This window comes from Gopherus flavomarginatus, chromosome 5, assembly GCF_025201925.1.
Source record: "Gopherus flavomarginatus isolate rGopFla2 chromosome 5, rGopFla2.mat.asm, whole genome shotgun sequence".
NCBI classification, from domain to species: domain Eukaryota; kingdom Metazoa; phylum Chordata; order Testudines; family Testudinidae; genus Gopherus; species Gopherus flavomarginatus.
Genome location: NC_066621.1, coordinates 136,645,995 through 136,662,613, shown reverse-complemented (window position 1 = coordinate 136,662,613; position 16,619 = coordinate 136,645,995). Strand labels below are relative to the sequence as shown.

The 16,619-nt window shown below is 40.8% G+C and overlaps 1 protein-coding gene across 1 annotated transcript in view; it reads right to left on the bottom strand.

Moving 5' to 3' along the window:
• Nucleotides 1-2,044: 2,044 nt before the first annotated feature.
• Nucleotides 2,045-16,619, bottom strand: part of YY1 (YY1 transcription factor) — a 51,638-nt gene continuing 37,063 nt past the window's right edge. Inside the window, exons 3-5 of the mRNA XM_050954216.1 lie at nucleotides 13,412-13,472; nucleotides 6,584-6,742; nucleotides 2,045-3,883 (exon numbers count right to left, since the gene is read on the bottom strand). Of these exons, the coding sequence (XP_050810173.1) occupies nucleotides 3,701-3,883; nucleotides 6,584-6,742; nucleotides 13,412-13,472 (403 nt within the window). The 3' untranslated portion in view covers nucleotides 2,045-3,700. The remainder of the gene's footprint in view (nucleotides 3,884-6,583; nucleotides 6,743-13,411; nucleotides 13,473-16,619) is intronic.

The window sequence follows — 16,619 nt, the reverse complement described above, 5'->3', positions numbered from 1 at the left end:
GAGTCCACAATGGGAGCTGCTGAATCAGTGAAGTGAGGAGCTTTAAGAATAAGATGTGCCAATTATATTTTTAAAAGCTATTCCAAGAAGTGATTTTTTTTAATAGCTTCCATAATTAAGTTATGATTTATTCAATTTGACTACAGGAATTCTTCATCGTTCACCACCAGAGCTATGTAAGCACAACTGTGAGAAGCCTCTTTTTTGGTAATGAGAGTCAGCATATACTCAGGGGATCCAATATTCCGACAAAGCTGCTCAGTGGATCTCTGCTTTCTCATGCACAGTATATACAGGAGATGGCACTGCTGATTTATGTTTCTAGATCACAAACCAAATATAATTAAATAACCTGGCCTCAAATGGCATTAAAGATGAAGTGCAATACATGCTTCATCCTAAGCCAACCTCCAAAAAACCAATCACATTGAACAAAATAGATACCACTTCCCACAAAATGGGAAAGGAGGAATAGGGAGAGAAATATACTATCTATACTCATTCATTAGCCCATCTGTTTATAAGCCAATCCCCCAAAATGGATAGGTAAAAATAGCAAAAACTATATGACTCTTTCATAAGCCAACCCCGTATTTCAGGAGTTGGAAAAAACTTTGGCTCCCGGTCTGTCAGGGTAAGCTGCTGGCAGGTTGGGACATTTTGTTTACTTGGAGCCCCTCAGCTCCCTGTGACCGCAGTTCACCATTCCCAGCCAATGGGAGGTGCAGGAAGTGTGACTTGCTGCAGCTCCCTGTGGCTGCGGTTCGCCATTCCCAACCAATGGGAGCTGTGGGAAGTGCCACTTGCTGCAGCTCCCATTGGCTGGGAACAGTGAACCGCAGCCACAGGGAGCTGAGGGGCTCCATGCCTGCAGATGTAGTTTTCTTTACCTGGAGCCATCTGCAGGCATGGAGCCCCTCAGCTCCCTGTGGCTGCGGTTCACTGTTCCCAGCCAATGGGAGCTGCAGCAAGTGGCACTTCCCACAGCTCCCATTGGTTGGGAACAGTGAACCGCAGCCACAGGGAGCTGAGGGGGCTCCATACCTGCAGATGGCTCCAGGTAAACAAAACTACAGTGTTTTAGATCAGGGATCAGCAACTTTTGGCACATGGCTGCCAGGCTGGTTTGTTTACCTGCCGCGTCCATAGGTTTGGCCGATTGCGGCTCCCACTGGCTGTGGTTCACTGCTCCAGGCCAATGGAGGCTGCAGGAAGGGTGCCCAGCATATCCCTCAGCCTGCGCTGCTTCCCACCGCCCCCATTGGCCTGGAGCAGCAAACCACAACCAGTGGGAGCCATGATCAGCCAAACCTGCAGATGCAGCAGGTAAACAAACTGGCCTGGCCCGCCAGGATGCTTACTCTGGCAGGCTGCATGCCAAAAGTTGCCAATCCCTGCATCAGATATGCAATACAATGAGAGAGTTTAAAAATCATCAAATTTTGGTGTAGACCCGTTTTATAAGCTGACCTCTGCTCTTTGATGCATCACTTTTTTTACCAAAAATATTTGGCTTATGAATGAGTATATACGGTACCTTCTTTAGTGGAGATGTTCAAACACAGATACAATTTGCTTAGATAACACTAGACTAAGTTGTTGTTCTCCCCTTTCAAAAACAAAATGCCACATTTATGCAACTACAATGATCATTTCCTGTAGAAAGTTGCTAATAGAAGTTAACTGTGAAATATTTGCCACTGCCTCCCAAAAATGTAGCTGTGTGGGGAAACAAAAACAAAATGAAAACTAGTATTGCCTTATAGATAGTCCAATGCACATTTTTAAATTACCCAACCACTCCACTCTTCTACCCCTAAAAAGCCCCCAAAGCCAGAGATGCAGGGTCTATTTTAGGAATAAAATAGAATTAGTTGTAGATGAAAATCCTTCCTTGCTATTTGTAAAGTGGCCTGTGTGTTGTGCAAGCACTTAACACTACTAGTTGAAACCAAAGTCAAACAACTTGGAAAAAGAGTTTTGGTACCTAATTTTAATCTTGTAAAGTTTGATGGATTATATTCTTGTAACACAGATGCAGAGATTGATGTCTACAAACATTTTACTATCAGACACTGTTTAGAACAACGTTAAGCCTTTTTTTGGCCATTCTTTTAAAACAATACCTATGCATTTTTTGTGCATATTCTTGTGTTTGTCACTTTCACTGTTAACTACAGTACACACAGATTTATTACTCAACGTTCGTAACAAAAAGTGTTAGAAATCACTTCTGATTAGACCATCAAGAGAATGTTGTGTACGTTAAAACTTATTGGAAATTTTCATGGTCTTTGTTCCTTGCTCCAAGCATGGATCCCAGATACTGCACCTAGTCCAAAACTGAAGGTTAGCCCAATCAAACAAAGGGTTTGCTCAATATTTTGGTGTCACCATTGACCCTACTCACCCACCTTACTGTGACTAAATAAAGAAGCAGGCACTCATACACCTCCACTCCACCCACTCCTTACCCTGATTAAGGAGAGAAGCACAATTAATTTAGACACTGTGTTGTTCCACTGATTAGCTGGCTGTGGGTGCTGAAAATACTGTTTCCAACTCCATTATTCCAGTTAATAGGAGTCCAAGTCACTCCCAAACCCAAGATTACTGTCACCAATTCTGACTAAAATTACCACCTTCGGTATATTATGTTTTGCCACAGATGTATTACTTAATCAAAAATCATTTAATTGAATGCAAAGTAAAGGAAACTTGAGTTTTATTAAAGCTTCCAATTTCTGGGAGGTTCAAGAACTATAATTATTCTGGACAAAAAAAAGAAAATAGACTGTGCTTACAGATCATCTTCTGCCATACTCTTTCTTTAGGACCACTGTTTTATTGTTGTCCTTTCTATTACATGGGATGTACATATTATCAGGTGTTAATAAAAGGTCAGTGCCTGTACAATACATTCTACAACTGAGCACCACTTTCCGTAACTGAACAGGCAAAGAGAAATTACACTGAACATCAGCATCTGGCAGTATTTTTCCAAAAAAAGTGACTAAAATGGGTTTAAATTGATTAACACTATTAAATCACATCTAATATTGATACTACATGATTTCATTACAGCTATACGATACAATTATACAAAAATGTGTTAACATCAAAGAATACAACCAAAATTAAGATAGCAAACAAAACCTATATAACTTTTTTCTTTACAGGAAAATACTTTTGAAGTATGCATGTAACTGCCCATTCTTTTAAAGAAAATCTACTGCAAGCAAAGTTATCAACCTCCAGAAAAATCACACATAGCATTACTAAGCATATCCCCAAAAAGTGTACAATATGCACACTTGGAAAATACAAAATTAAAAAAATTGTAAGCAACAGGTGAGCTTCATATTTATAAGAATGTGAAAAGAAGTCCAATTTTAGCACTGTTGTATAAAGAATTGTCTTTTTGATGCAAGTTCATCAATTGTCCCCTCCTGTTGGGAGCACACTTTACAAAACACCGTGTTCTTGAAACTGGATTACAGAGCAAGGTAGAGCATCTTAGCAACGTCATCTTAAAGTTTTTATTTATTTATTAACTACTTTATCAAAACATGTCCTTTAGGTGGGTAGGGTTCTTTTTTTAAAATTCTTTCCTAGAAACAATATACAAAGGGGAGGCATATTTATTCCCATACTCCTGTAAGATGCTTTGAGAGTTCAAGAGCTTTCTTCTCGCTTACTTTCACTGGTTGTTTTTGGCCTTAGCATGTGTTAAGATGTGAGATTTCAGGTTAGTTGATTGAGCGAACTTCTTATTACAGCCGTCGAACGGGCACACATAGGGCCTGTCGCCAGTGTGAATTCGCACATGTGTGCGTAAATTGAAGTCCAGTGAAAATCGCTTTCCACATCCTTCAAACGTGCACTGTTGAAAGGAAAGGTCACAGATTAAAAACAAACAAACATTCTCAACAGGAGCAACAGATACTTGGTAAGTCAGCAAAAGATTCTTGCTTGCGTTACTAGGTTCCCTTTACAAATATTAGGTCCTGATCCTGCCGTCCATTTCCCCTGAAAACTCCTAGTAGAACCAGTGAGAGCTTTGCCTGAGAAATAATTGCAGGTCTTAGCATATCAACATTGCATTCATTACATCTCATTTAACATATAAAGTTTATTTTTTTTTTTTAGTGAAAGCCTAAAGAGAAAATTGATGACTGTATTTCTCAAATAGTTGCAATGTACACAGAAGACTACTGTGAAAAAAAATTCTGAGGAGATCAAAGCTCTAAGCTTTCTCTACACACTCCCTTTTTTACTCCTGGAGGAATTCTGCCCCACTGTGCAGTGCAGAATTTTGCAGAAATTAACGTTGTGCATGCAAAATTTCCTTTCCCCTCATAGAAATGGACTACAGTGCCTACTAGCCGCCACTGGACCCAGCAGAGCACAGTTCACACAGACACTGCTGGGGAAAGGACAGGGAGTTAGAGGGTTACTGGCAGCTACAGTTCCCAGCATGCCTTGAGGGAAAGAGGTAAGCACGCAGGAAACTCCAAGCCTGGGACTAAGCATCAGATGTTTTTTCCTTCTGGAGCTCCAGGCTCTGGGGGTGGGGGAAGGCAGGGAAGAGAGAGGGTGTCTGGGCTGAGTGGTCCCCATGGCTGGTCTGAAAGGGGGCAGGGGAGATATAGAGGAGAGGGATTGTGAGTGTCTGGTTCCCTGGCTGGGCTCCGAGGCAGGAGCAGAGAAACAGGAATGGGTTGTCATGGGGCTTTCTTTAACTCTCAGTTAAAGAAGCAGCCCTCAGCTTTAGAATTTGGTACCCACCCTGCCCACTTGCTCCAAAAAGCAGCTAGACTCTATTCTACTGGATGGACTCAAAGACTAAAATTTCCCCCATGTTTTTGGGAAGAGAAGAGCACAGCACAATAAGGGTTATTTGTGGGTCAGATGGGCTACTGTTCAGATAAGATATCTTATGAGTTATTGCCATGCAGGGGTGAAATGCGAAGCTAACTCATGCTTTATACAATTGTTCTTAATGTACGTAAAGAGCCATGAGAGCCTGGATCAGCGTGTTTGTTTTTGAGTTTTTTTTTTCCTACAGATAAAAACAGATACATGAATAAAAACTCCACACCCACAGGAATATTTGTTTCTAGGGAAAAAAAACACAAACAAAAAGTCTCGCAATTTACTGAATTCAAGCATTATATTCTATGAAAACTACAGATTCTAAGGCCAAAAGGAACCACTGTGATAATCTAGTCTAATCTGACTTCCTGTACAACTCATGCAATACTGAGTAGTGAAAGGACATCCCATCTTCCAGGTGAATACTCTAATCACTGGGCTAGAGAATCACTCAGGAAGTGGATAATTCAGGTAATGACTTGTGGACTTCTAATTCTTAAAATGATTAGGAACAATATTTAGGGGCTTTTTTTTTTAAAACCAGAAGTTTGAAGGTTTTCTGTATTAAAAAATCTTATTTTTAGAATATCAGTTTGTGTCTTGTGACAGATTACTTTCTTGAAGGAACTAAACAAATTAAAATAAGGTATCTTAACTGAACTGATGTGCATCAGTTATTTCTGCATGTTGTATAATTCAGTCTACAGTAATTTTTGAATGATATTTACCATATGAAGAAGGCTGGGGACCTCTGGTGGCAGGAGCTCAAGCGTCTCCCACACTGTCGTAGCATCAGAGGATATTCAGTGGGTAGTTCATGGCTTTAATTTTAAGTTGATTAACACTCAACTTGAAAGTTAAGCATTCTGATTAGCCAATGGTGCATCAAACAGCACAAGAAAAAAAAAAAGTGTCTGCTGACAACATGGGGGACATTAAAAAAAAGGAGAGAGAATGAAACAGTTTCTCCCTCCACAGGGAGTATCCTCACTGTAAATTTTAACACGGATATTCAGGCAGTTTGTTTACAAACGTGTTACAAAAACAGCCTCTAAACAAAAGAAAAATCCACATAATACACTGTGATACAGCTTTGCAGTCTTAATCTGCCAAGCTACATAGTATGACTCTTAATAGTGAAAGACAATCCATTTACACACCCTAATGAGCATAACCTGAGGCCTTGTTTACACTAGTAAAATACATCATGTTGAAAAAAAAAACAAAAGAGGAAGCAATGAGAGTTCTCAAATATAGTATCCAAAGTCTAATTTTCTTGCAAGTTTTCCAAAAACTTAAAGTAGGCTAGAATAGTTAAACTTAAATGTGCTGATGTATGTGCTATAACGCACTCCACTTCCAAAACATACCTGGAAATAAACAATCATAATTTTGTCTAAGTATTAATAATTAGCGAACAGAGAACTTGTTCTAACTTCTCTAAGGATCTGATCCAAAGCCCTCTAAAGTCAATGGAAAGGCTGATATTAGTATCAGACTTCGGATCATGTCTTGATTTTGCATGTCAAGTCACCACATGCAATTTTATTTTGAGACAAGGTGCTTCCTTACCTCAACTGGCGGGGAAGCCAGGTAAGCACAGTCTTCCCTCCTCCCCCCTTTTAATTAAAAAAAACAAACAAACAAAAAACCAACCCCTCCCCACCCCCTCACTGGAATACTCTGCATGTCTCGAAAGTGGCCATACCTGAAAGGGCTTCTCTCCAGTATGAACTAGCTGATGTCGCTTTAGCTTGGAACTCTCCACAAAGGCCTTGCCGCATTCTGCACATACGTGTACTCGAGGACCATGAGTGTGAAGATGCTTCCTCATAGCAGAGTTGTCCCTGAACATTTTTGTGCAGCCCTTAAAGAGAATAATAAAAAACTTAGTCAATACATAAACAAGTTCCAATAATAAAATTTCTAGCATTTTAGTAGATTGAAGTTTAGTTACTTGTCCCTCCGCCCCCTTTTCCCTGGAAAAATACCTTAAAATGGAAGCTGGCTCTGGAAAGACATACTCCCTCACATTGAAGTATATTTTACTTTGACTTAGGAGGTTAAAAATAAAACACTTTTACAACAAAATTATCACAAACTCTTACTATGGACAGCCAGTAAATATCAATAATTTAAGAGGTGGGAAAAAAATCCAACTCCTCTACTCACCCATACAACGTTAGTGTACTACATGCAGTCAAGTTTTATTAAGACACACTGCATCTTCCCCATAAGATTACATCCTATTAACAGAAGCACAAGTGAACCAACTGAACAAGATTTATGGTAGTCCAAGGGCTAGCAAAAGGTAAAATGGTAGTCCACCGCTACCTTTGGTGGGCCCCATATTCTTTGTGCAAGTGATGTCTGTCTCTGTCCATCTCCTACTGTCCCTCTTTCTTCTTTCTTTGTCTGTTTCCCCGTTCCTGACAGAGAAAGCAGCAAGAGGGTCTCCAAGGCACAGCAGCTACAGAAGAAATCTATTCCGTAATGCACAGAGCAGAATTAATCTGATAAATTGACTAGGATTACAAAAGATACCAGCTGTGTTGTTTCTAGGGAGGGGGAAGGTGGATCTGGTGCTGCTAGGTCCTGAAACCTGAAGACCACCACCTGGTAGCTGCATCACAGGAAGGAAGAATACAGCTCTTACTCCTGAGCAACAAGAGAGAGTATATAACCTCAAGTAATGGGAACTCACCCCCACTTTTTGAAGATCCTGCCTCTGCAGATTCACTTATATTTTGAATACTGCATTTGCAGAGAGACTAATGAGACAAAATTAGGCTGAAGTCCTACCTAGACACAACGGTTCTTGATTGAGCTATTCCCTTTCTGCACCCCTAATTTATGAACTTCCCATTCTATCTTTACTGGTTGGTGAGATTTGGAAAATAGAGAATTATGATCATTTTTACAGAATCCTGTTGCCTCAGATATCATTTGTTCAAAATTCATGCTACCTTTAAAATTCCCAACTCTTTCACCACACATTTCTTCTATCCCCTTCCTTATTGATCAACTATGTTCTACTCCTTCTTTATTTGCCTGCTGCTTCTGCCATGCCCTAGGTATCCTTTTTTAATGGAGTGTTTTCCAACCCCTTGCCAACTTTATATACCACTAAACACCAACCAATAGAGAGATGAGGGACAGAAGTTAAATTACTTATAAATATTACCACCTAGCTTTTTCATCAGATCTCAAAGGATTTACCAAAAGTGGTCAATATCCTCCCCATTTTACATATGGGGAAACCAAGACACAGAGGGGTGAAGTGAGGTGTCCAAGGTCACCCAGCAGGCCAGTAACAGAACTGGGAGTAGAGCCAGCATCTCTTTAATCCCTCCCCCAACACTACCAGGCAGCCTCACCTTCTATACCGCTGAGCAAGCCCAGACTCCTTGTAATCATTCTGAAACAGCACCTCTTTACAAATCTCGTCTACAAAAGGACAATGACTAGCTACAATGTTAATAATCTAGAGGCTTCATATTTCATACATAAACCATTACATCAGAAATAACAAGCCAACTGGATTATGAAAAAGTCCCCTAATACCTCTTTGGCTAACTACCATATATAGGGCCCTATGAAATCTGCATTGAACGAGAACATGGACAGAATCAAAACATTAATGCAGAATTCCGCTCTTTCCAACACTTGGACCGCAGGGGCAGGCAGGCTAAGAGTCAAGCCTGCTGTGCAGAGCTGGCCCAGGGGTGGGGCTGATGTTGGCGTGTCTCTTCCCCCTCCCCCGGTGTACCCAGTCTCCACTGAGCAGGGGGAGCCAGATGGGAGAACAGGGGGGCACCTGTCTATACACCAGCCTCTTGCTCAGGAGAGGTTGCTGCAGCTGCTGTCTAAACAAGTGTTCAGGCTGGTGAGTTGCTCTGCTTAAAGAGAGACGGTGCTGACACTTCCCCAACACAGTTATGTGGACTTCTTGTGTTACTGTTCAGCAATGTCAGTTTGGTCATATTACCAAATGCTACTTTAAAAAGCAATTTAAAATATATTACTTTTGGCTTGTACCCTTCTACCCTGATATAATGCTGTCCTCGGGAGCCAAAAAATCTTACCGCGTTATAGGTGAAGCCAAGTTATACCGAACTTGCTTTGATCCACTGGAGTGTGCAGCCACGCCCCTCCCCGGAGCGCTGCTTTACCACGTTATATTCGAATTCGTGTTATAGTGGGTCACGTTATATCGGGGTAGAGGTGTACTGTATATCTGCCAGATGTTTTGTTTAGACTAAATATTTTTTGGGGGGGGTGGTAAAATCAATTTTTCCCATTGCAATCCAATTCTGAACATTAATACATTTACAGTAAGGCTACTTAATTGTTGCAAATGTATCAAACAATTTTGATGTAAAAGATCAAAAAGGTGGAATTGTTTTAAAAACAGGAAAACAAGAAATTACAATAAATCCAAAAATCCATAATAAAAAACTGATTTCATAGGGCCCTACATACACAGGGGATCCAACCAGATGACTTTCTTAGTCACCCATACCAAAAAAATTGCCTCCAACTATCCAGCATAAAGGATGGGGCAATGGATTTGTGGGATCAAGACTGCATTTCATGGTAAAGACAGACACCCTTCTTACAAATTCAACCCAGCTAAATGAACTGAGCTACCAGGGCTTCCCTGTTGAATAAACGTAAGATGGGAATAGAGATGAACTCATTTTTCAAAGGACCCTCAAAGCATATCAGAAACTTTAACAAAACAAAAGAATTTATGAATGAGTTTCAGATTCCATATGAATTTTGACATGTACATGAAAAGTACTCAGAACTAATAGTACCATACAACTGTATAGAGTACAAGTTTGAAAACAGCAACTGATTGAGTGATCCACCTTCCAATCTGCAATTCTGCAGGCTTCCTCTTTAGGACCTACTTCTGCCAAACTAGCAATAACTGTATCTGAACATGTCTTAAGTTTTGAAAAACCAAGGAGCCACCACTTCTAAATAAAAAAAGTTTTCCCCACAGGCTTCACAATGCCTTTGATTAACAGGCTTCAAGATTTCCATATCTTTATTCAAAAGTTAAACTTCACAAATGGGTGGGATGAAAAAACTATTTATATGGATTTTAAAATCCCAACTACTCAGCGGAAAGGAGAAGGAAAGTCTCAAGAGGTATTTCTTGATTACACAGAAATAACGAAGTTGTCCTAAGAGTTACCTCTACATTGATAAAGGAACTTTTTGGGAGTGGAAGAGACGCAATAAGGAAGTATTACTTTTCTTCTCCCACCAAATGTAGACAATGTAATGGTTTATCAGAAGTATAGTTACATCAGAGAAGTAAGAGCAGGATTGATTTAAAGTTGCGAAGAACAAACATCTCTCCTCAGAGGAAGAATAATTTAACTCTGGGTCTCCAAGTACAACTTTAAAGGAAAGAAGAACCTACATTCTGAAACAGAGCCCTGAATAGGAGCTCAGTGTTCCCAGAGTAGATGCTTGGGCTCAAGGCTAGTAAGGAACAAACCTAGGTTACTGATCTGTAATGTGCACTATTAAATATCTGCACAGGCAAGCACTCTTAGGCTCACGCTATCTTGAAACCAAGCTCCACAACCTATGACGACTTAATATCAAGGCTGGGTACACCTAGATCTCAGGAATACACTTTGGATAGTTTTCAGAACAGGTTCATGCCATCAAAAGTATTTTAAATTACCATGGACAAGATATTGCAACAACAGTGTACAGTCGCTACCAAAAGACAACTTTACAGAAGTGCTAACCATAAGAAAAGGGACCAGAGTGCTCTCCTTTATGTAAGTACTGGCTGCAGAAAAGATCTGATGATTAGTCTAGGGCAGTGGTTCTCAACCAGAGGTAGGTGTACATCTGGGGGTACATCAACTCATCTAGATATTTGCCTAGTTTTACAAAAGGCTACATGAAAAGCACTAGTAAGTCAGTAGAAACTAAAATTTCATAGACAATTATTTGTTTATACGGCTTTGTATACTATACACTGAAATACAAGTACAATATTAATATTCCAATTGACTAATTTTATTATATGTTAAAATGAGAAAGTAAGCAAATTTTCAGTAATAGTGTGCTGTGACACTTGTATTTTTGTGTCTCATTTTGTACGTTTTTAAGTGAGGGGAAACTTGGGGAGTATACAAGACAAAATCAAACTCTTGAAAGTGGTACAGGAACTCCTAACTTAAAGTTGTCCCAGTTTACGTTGTTTCGATGTCAAGTTGCTGATCAATTAGGGAACATGCTTGTTTAAAGTTGTGAAATGCTCTCTTCTAACGTTGTTTGGCAGCCGCCTGTTTTCTCCGCTGCTTGCAGGAAGAGCAGCCTGTTGAGCTAGCTGGTGGGTGGTTGGAACCAGAGTGGACCAGCAGCCCCCCTATCAGCTCCCTACTCCCCAAAATTCCCTGTGTAGCAGCTGTCCCTCCCCTCACTGCCTTGGAGCTGCTCCCGCCCTCTGCCTTGGAGCTGCTCCCAGAGACTCCTGCTTGCTGTACAGGAGGGAGGAGCGGAAGAAGGGGGCTAATGGCAGGGTGTCTCCCCCTCCCCTCTGCTCTGCACCCTGCTTATCCCATCTTCCATAGAGCAGGGGGACACATGAGGGAGGGAGGGAGGGAGCTTCTAGGCAGTAGCTGCTGTCTCAGGTCTCAGCAAACTGATTTAATTAACAAGGCAGCATACTTAAGCCTGGGGTCAGCTACTTAAAGGAGAAATGTGCATTTTTCCCCCCCTCTCACACAGCGGGCATGTATGTCCGGCCTCCCTCCTTTCCTGCTGCCTTGCAGTATTGTGAGAGTTAACCCTTGAGGGCTCAGTCAATTGCTAGTTCATTTAGCAGTAAGGCATTCCCTGGGAAATATCCCACCCTCTGACTCCTCCATCTCAACCAAGCTTCACAATCATCATCACTGTGTACCAGTATTAAAATGTTTGTTTAAAACTTATACTATGTATGTATGTATGTATGTATGTATGTATGTATGTATGTATGTATGTATGTATGTATGTATGTATGTATGTATCTTTTATTGAGAGAGAGAGAGAGAGAGAGAGAGAGAGAGAGAGAGAGAGAGAGAGAGAGAGACTCTTGTCTGGTGAAACTTTTTTTTCCTGGAATCTAACCCCCTCATTTACATTAATTCTTATAGGGAAATTGGATTTGCTTAACATCGTTTTGCTTAAACAGTCACATTTTTCAGGAACACACCTACAATGTTAAGTGAGGAGTTCCTGTACAGTAGTCTGGAAAGGTTGAGCCACTGGTCTAGGGGTCTATCTACATTAGACCCCAGACCAGCCTTACAGCTTGGACCGAGACTTGTGCTAGAGGGGCCCATGCTAATGTGATGGAAATAGCTGTGTGGACATTGTGGCACTGGCAGAGGCTCACACTAGCCAGACAAGCTTGGCGCCAATGTGGGCTTGAGCTACTCCTGGGGAAATTATGCACACAGTATTTTAAAATTCTACAGATTTTGTCAAGAACAACAATACTATATAATCATGCCAGTTTCAATTATTTGGTAATTTATTTCAAAATACCTGTCAGCAAAAATTCCCCCACAAATAGAGTATTCAAGAAACCCCTATGACAACCCAGTTCCTCTGCCCCCTTCCCTCCGAGAACCCAGCTGGACCTCCCTCAAGCCCAGACACTCTCATCCCCACTCCCACCCCCAAGACCAGAGGGAGAAAGAGCCTGATGCTGGGTCCAAGACTTGCATGCCGTCACCTCCTTCCTTCAGGGCATGCTGAGAACTGCAGCTATTAGGAACCCTCCAGTTCCCTCCTCTTCCCCCTAGCCTTGTGCCGGGTACAGTGGCCTCTAGTGACAGCCAACATCTCTGCAGCCCACTTCTGTGAGGGAAAAAAAGGAAATTCTGCGTGCACAACATTAATTTCTGAAAATTTCTGTACTGTGCATTGGCAAAGAATTCCCCCAAGAGAAGCCTGATCTCAGGTGCCTAGCCTGAGCCTCTGCCAGTGACACAATGCCTATACAGCTATTTCTAGCATAAATCTGTGTATCTGAGCTGGAAGGCTAGCTCCCAGCTGCAACAGACATATCCTTGACCTTTACCGAATGACGTTCTCCAATGATCCTTCAAGTTATCAATACCATGAGCCAGGTGTGAGACACAGCAGTACAGAAACTTAAAGGAATACAGTTCGGGTTGAGCCTAGAGGATTAATGAGGTATTTCATATAGTCAGACGGAAAATTACATTACTGGGACAACGGATCCTGCCATACTCCTATGATCATCTTACAGGCAAACAAGGTTTCCTTCTGTGAATTTCATAACAAAATTTGTAGGAAGAGTTGAGGAAATATTTTAGCATCTGGAAAGCATCTAAAGAGGTGACTGTATTTAAAGTAATAGGCCTCAATATTTAACTTTAATACAAATGTTCAGCTTTTTCCTTCCCTAAGAGAAAAAAAAGTGAGACAAAATTCAGTTCCACAAGTGACCGACCACTAAAATGCCTTAGGTTCTGAGAGTTTCACTTACTTTGTGAGGACATGCTATCGTTCTTGGAGCATCATCTTCTTTAATTTTTCGTGGCTTCATTCTTACATAAACAAAAGAAGAAACACTGGTAAGTACGTAGAAGCAACCTTCCTAAAACTGTCTGCTTTAATATTAAAAAAAAAATCCTGCAAGTTACATACACATCAACTGTACTTGGAGTTTAATGTTGTAGTGAGGAGAGATATATAAAGATACAGTAACAGTATATTTTTGCATTTTGAAAAAGCACTTTAGTCCATAAAACACAAACTTTAAAATCTGAAGATCTTTACATAAGCATCTTTCAGATACAGCACACTGTACATTTAAAATAAGGCTGTCAATCGCAGTTAACAAGCAACTAACACAAAACTAGGTTAAAAATAGTTGCAATTAACTGCAGTTTTAAATGCATTGTTAAGTAACAGAATACCAATTTAAATTTATTATAAATATTGTTAATGTTTTTCTACATTTCCAGGTATCCTGATTTCAATTACAACATGAATACAAAGTGTACAGTGCTTACTTCCTTTTTTATTACAAATATTTGCACTGTAAAAAAGAAAAAGAAATAGCATGAGGTGAACTGAAAAATACAAGTACTGTAGTGCAATCTTTATAGTGAAAGTGCAGAACTGTGGAGAGAGCACAGGACCTGTACAGATAGAGAGAGGTTTCCACTAGGAATCTGAAAAGTTTCTTGTGGGCTGGATAAATGGATATCTGAAAATAGGCATCTTGCAGATCAAGAACCACAAAAAGTCTTGAGGGATCTAATGAGGGAACTATAGAGGTCAGAGTCACCATTCTGAACTTGGATGAACTTGGGAATCTTTAATGTTTCAACTCTTATGAATTCCAAATCCAGAAGGGACCACTGGGATTATCTAGCCTGACCATCTGATAACAGGCCACAGAAATTCTCCAAAATCATTCCTAGCACTTAACTTTTAGAAATACATCCAATCATGATTAAAAAAAATTGCCAGTGATGGAGAATCCAACACAATTTTTTAGACTTAAAAATTTACACCTTCTTTCCAGTCTGAATTTGTCTAGCATTGACTTCCAGTCATTGGATCATGCTATACTTTTCTCTGCTAGATCAAAGAGGCCAATATTAAATATTTGTTCCAAGTAGAGGTTTATAGACTAATCTATCACCCCTTTCCCTTCTCTTTATTAAGCTAAATAAAGAGAGCTTCTTGAGTCTAATCGCTATAATGGCAGGTTTTCTAATCCTTTAATCATTCTCGTGGCTTCTCTCTGAACCCTCCCCAATCTATAAACATCCTCTTTAATCATGGATACCAGAACTGGACAGTATTTCTAGCAGCAGTTGCACCAGTGCCAAATACAGAGGTAAAAAAAAACCCTCTGGTCTGACCCAAGATTTCCCCTTTTTAATGCATCCAAGGATTGCATTAGCTCTTTGTTGTCTTTGGGGTGAGAAAGATAATGGGAATAACTCCTTGATCTATAACTGAGTCCCTCCTCCAAATTGTAGAAGGGAGTCCATTTTTTGTTTGAACAGTATCTTGTGAAAATGGTCCCTCAAATAGGATGGGGAATGGGGCTAAAGGGTCAGGAAGAAAATGGAATTGGATAGAATATCCTTTGTTTACTATTTCCATGACTTGAGTTGATCTGAGTCCAGGCTTACCAAAAATAAAAGGAGATAGTTGCCAAGGTGGGAGGTGGAAGGGGAAGAAAGAAAGAGAAGGGAAGAGATCTCAAGATTCTGCCAGGCTCTCAGTAATGGCATCAAACCTGTTTCCTAGGGAAAACAGACTATGCAGCAGCAGAGAAAGGCTGAAACCTCTTCTTTCTGGGCAGCTTCCAAGGTCTGAGAACGGTAACAGTATGTGGGCACAGAAACACTGCCTGAAGGAAATCCTGTCTCACTTACTTTCATCTTAGTACTGGAAAAGAGATCAGGAGAATGCAGCCACCCTAGATTCCTTTAAGGAATAGAGGAATTCACCACTCTGAAGTAAAAAGTTTTCAAACGTCCTCAATTTTTGTTTGGACCTCCCTGGAAAATCCCTCATGATTGGAAAAAGTAAGGTCTTTTCACGACCACCAATGTAAGCGAAGTACACCCCGCTATATTGTTTACTGCAGCCTACAACTGGATGCAGGTTATCAGCTATCCTTCAGATTGGTATGGTCTTTAGTTCTTCTCAGTGATTGAGACAGCGTATCCACAAACAGTCAATCTCAATTCAAATAATTTTATTTGGACAGAAGCACTTGGTAATTATCCACCAGCATATGGAGGCTGATAAATGAATACTTTGCATCCAAACAGGCCCAGTCTTTTTAAATCTCTCCCCTTAGATATAGATTTGGGAGACTCCTGCCACTTTGATCTCTCTTGGGCCACAGCTTCTGGAAACAACTTTGATACTGAATGGGAATAAAAGTACTCCAAGTTCTTTGGAAGGGATGTGGAATCTCGTCAGCCCACTTGGATGTGGCCAAAATGGAAGCTAGTGCACGTCACAGGTCTTTGTGGGATGATCCTCATTTATAAGCAAGATGAGCCTGCCAGCAATGGAAGTGTGTAAAATGTGCAGTAGTTTGAAAAAGATTTCTCCTGCATCACTTTCAGAGGTGTATCTAGATCTCTGCCATGGACCTGATGAGGTCCTGAAATGCCTTGAAGTCATCAGCTAAAGACAATGTTAATTTACTGCCTCATTCTTCCCCTTGTAGCATTCATTACTTTCCTCCTGATACTTTGAGGCTCTAAGGCTGCACTAGCTGTCTTGACTTGTTAGTTCACACTGCCTCTTTGGGCAGCAGTATCTAATCCACAAGCAAGCAGATTACTCAGGCTTGCATGAATACAGCTGTACTCCCCTGGGTGTACAGTCAAGCCAGGAGCTGATATGGGTATGGATACTGGATTGAGGGACACATGGGGGTGTGTGCATGTAAAGTCAGGAAGGATGTTTCCCATGAGCCCTAGGTCATATACTGCTGTCCCTTACAGATCCCTTTCTGACTCGCATTGTACAACCCAAAAGGAATGGAAGGAGTCACCCCTATCGTGCCCCAATAGGGATGAAGACAAAGAATACATGGCTTCCAAGACATCCTGTCAGAAGTGCCCGGGCTCTGTTGTGCTCTCTAAGAGGGCAGCGGGTTAATTCAATACCAGAGATATCTTCTTGACCTGCTATACCAACAACTTGCTAGC